Source organism: Elephantulus edwardii, unplaced genomic scaffold (assembly GCF_000299155.1).
Source record: "Elephantulus edwardii isolate Elephantulus edwardi_28Jun2011 unplaced genomic scaffold, EleEdw1.0 scaffold00094, whole genome shotgun sequence".
Taxonomy (NCBI): Eukaryota; Metazoa; Chordata; class Mammalia; order Macroscelidea; family Macroscelididae; genus Elephantulus; species Elephantulus edwardii.
The window spans coordinates 4,807,990-4,811,155 of NW_006399844.1; the positions used below are offsets into that span (position 1 = coordinate 4,807,990).

Here is a 3,166-nt window from a genome sequence, read left to right on the forward strand (position 1 = left end):
GGGGTGTGGATGGGTGAGGTGGGACAGGGTGTGGATGGGTGAGGACGGATGGGGTGTGGGTGGATGAGGTGGGAAGGGATATGAGTGGGTATGGAGGGAAGGGGTGTGGGTAGATGAGGTGGGACAAGGAAGACCCCTCTACCAGCCCCTAAGCAGTCACGCACTTACAGGCAGTCATCAGCCTGGGGGACATAGTAGAAAGGAGGGACTCGGGCTTCGTACTTGGCCTTCACACGGAGGTTCCCATTGTGGGTCATAAACTGCAAGACAAGAGCAATGGGGGATATTAGAACTTTTAAAAAAGTGAAGTGAAACCACAGTCTACCAAGAAAGGCACTGGTCCCACTGGCTCCTAGGCTGTATCAGAAGACACTGCCCCCGAGAGTGATTTTTCAACCTGGGGTTTCAAGTCAGTGTGAAAAATGAAGCACAATAATGAACATGCCTCATTTCGGCGGATCACTTCATAATTCTCACACGTTAGCTCATCTGATCCTCTCCATCATTGGACCTCAACCATCAGGCTATAAATCACATGGGAGACTGCCCACGGGGCAGCTGTGCCTTTGCATTGGCAGTGCAGTTCCTTACCACTAGGCCATGAGAGCTGCTTGTGTGAGAGATGAGGAAACAAATGCTCAGAGCAGTTAAATGACTTGCCCAAGGTGACCCAGCTAAAAAGTGGCACAGCTGGGATTTGAACCCAGACCTATCTGACTCCAAAGCCCATGTTCTTCCACTTAACCTTTCCACAGATGGCCAGGACCCCTAGTAGCAATGTCTACAAGATTGCAGGTGATAGATGTGGCTAGAAGATGGAAACAGTGGATGCTGGTGCCATAAGTCAGGGTGTTGAATGGAATTCTCTGGTATCTGAGAACCCTACAGCAGAGGGCATATTTGAGGCTAAGGCACCCACCCACACCCCATCCCACCTCACTCACCCACATTCCATCCCACCTCACTCACCCACACATCACTCCACCAGAGCGAGCCCTATTATTCTTGTCCTTGACAGCTAGAGAACTGTGTCAAGAAATGTACATGAATCCCAGAGGCACGTGGTTCAAGTCCACCACATGCTCTGCTGGAGAAGGAGGGGCAATGTCATCCTCCTGTACCAGTCAGATCTGATTTGACGGTATACACACAAAATAATAAAATAAAAAAAAAATTAAAAAAAAAGAAGAAAAAAAAGAAATGTACATGAGAGGGAGCAAGGAAAATAAAAAAAAAAAAAATTACAAGCGTTTGGGATCCAAAGAGAATAGGGTTTAAATCCCCACTGTGCCACTCATTTACTGTGGGATCCTATTAACTTCAGGGTGGGTAAATCATTATCTACCCAGGAAAGGTGTTACGTGACACAAGTAATGTTCAGGTGTATGTATTCATTTCCAGTCTTTCTCCTGCACTAGAAAATACATTCCATACAGGAAGAGACCTCGTCTTGTTTATATCTCTCTCCCAGGACCCAGCATACATAGATTTATGCTCATCCTATGTTGAATGAGCAAATAAGGAAAGCCAAATGAGCACAGCACCTGGAGAAGACTCAGTAAATGCAACCCGCTTCCCCAACTGACCCTCAGCAAACCAGCACGACTTAAAACTGCCTGCTCGTGGAAGACTTTTCTGGCCAAAGTGGTGTATAATCATTTAGGCTTAAACATCTTCCATCCCCAGAGGTCACAAGAGCAATGCATCCCCCTTTCTGGTGTGGGGGCAGAGGAAGGGAACCATAGACCATGAATCAGGACACTTTTGTTCCAGTCTAGGTACTTCCTCAATAAGAAAATTGGGTGCCTACATTTCATCCTTCCAGGACTCATGGTGGCAGCATCCCCAGACCATAGAAGTGGAAGCAGAGGGACCACACTAGTCACCAAATCAGGGTTTCATAGCTTGTAAGTAAGCAGCGATGGGGGAAGGATTTGAACTCTTGAGTTTCTATCTAAACTACAGCTAAGGTTACTGCTCCTCTCTGAACCCCCCAAGGCTTCCTCCTCTTTATGAGATGGAGTTGGGGAAAGCCTTCTTCAAAGACTGCCTTCTCCGACCTCACTTTACCTCCACAACGCTGTCGTCCCAGAAATCAAGTCTCAGGGATTTCACTTTGGTGATGTCTGGAAAATTACGATGGACACCGGAGCAGTTCAGACAAATGAAGATTCCCAGCTTGTAAGAAGCCCAGTCAGGATCTGAGGGGTGAAAGGACAGGAAAGGGGTTGGGGGGAGGGCAAGGTAAGGAAACCAGGGCGAGTGGGGTCGTTGAGAGAGGGAGAATCTAGGTGATAAGATCCTTGAACTCCCTGGCGACATCCCCGCCTTGGATTAACTGAGCTCCCAGGATGGAGCTGTCTGGTGACCCCACCAGGCCCCCGAGGGACTGAGGTTTTGGAGAGAGCACAGGGCATGGGTGTGTGGGGCTGAGACGGGAGACGTGGAAGTGATGGGATTCAGGAGGAACCGAGAGGAGAGGCACTGGGAGGGGGCAGGCCTGTCCGGGGCTCCTGTCTGGAAGCTGTAGGTGGGGGTATCTGAGTTCGGCCCCCCTCGGGACATCGGGGTCCGAGGCTGGTGGACCAGGGACGGGGAAAGAGCCCGACCGATGCCCAAGAACAAGAAAGAAGACAAGTCAGCTAGGGGGTCAGGGCTCCTGGGCTCGAGGTCTGGGCTCCTGGGCTCGAGGTCTGGGCCCCTCTAAGTGTGGGGTATCGGAAGCCAAGATTGGGAAGTGCCTTAATCCAGAGTGCAGCCCTTGGGACCCAGGGGTGCCCCGAGGGGTGAGGCGCAGGCTGGACAGAGCACCGGGGCGGCAGGGGTCTGAAGGTGAACGGAGTGTCAGGTCCGGAGAGTGCGGTGGGGGTCAGGTCTGAGGCCGTGGTCCTGGCGGGGTCCCGCAGTGCCCCGGGGAGGAGCCGAGCAGGCGGCGCTCTTACCTGCTGCCCCGCAGTCCGCGCACTGAGCGTTGCCGGTGCCCGCCGCACTCAGCAGCTCCAGCAGCCGCTTCTTGTTGCGCTCCCGGTCGCCCATGACTGGCCGGCGGGGATCGGCCCACAGCCACCCAGGTCGGTGCGTCGGGAAGACTAGACTGGAAAGCGCAGTTCCATCCCCGAGCAGTGGCCGCCCGCCCCGCCCCCGCTGCGGTCACCCCCAGTCCCCG

At 53.0% G+C, this 3,166-nt stretch overlaps 1 protein-coding gene across 1 annotated transcript in view; it reads right to left on the reverse strand.

Annotated features, from left to right (window-relative positions):
* Window positions 1-3,036, reverse strand: part of ADAP2 (ArfGAP with dual PH domains 2) — a 40,304-nt gene extending 37,268 nt beyond the window's left edge. The window contains exons 1-3 of the mRNA XM_006891064.1: window positions 2,943-3,036; window positions 2,071-2,201; window positions 169-260 (exon numbers count right to left, since the gene is read on the reverse strand). Of these exons, the coding sequence (XP_006891126.1) occupies window positions 169-260; window positions 2,071-2,201; window positions 2,943-3,036 (317 nt within the window). The remainder of the gene's footprint in view (window positions 1-168; window positions 261-2,070; window positions 2,202-2,942) is intronic.
* Window positions 3,037-3,166: the final 130 nt, after the last annotated feature.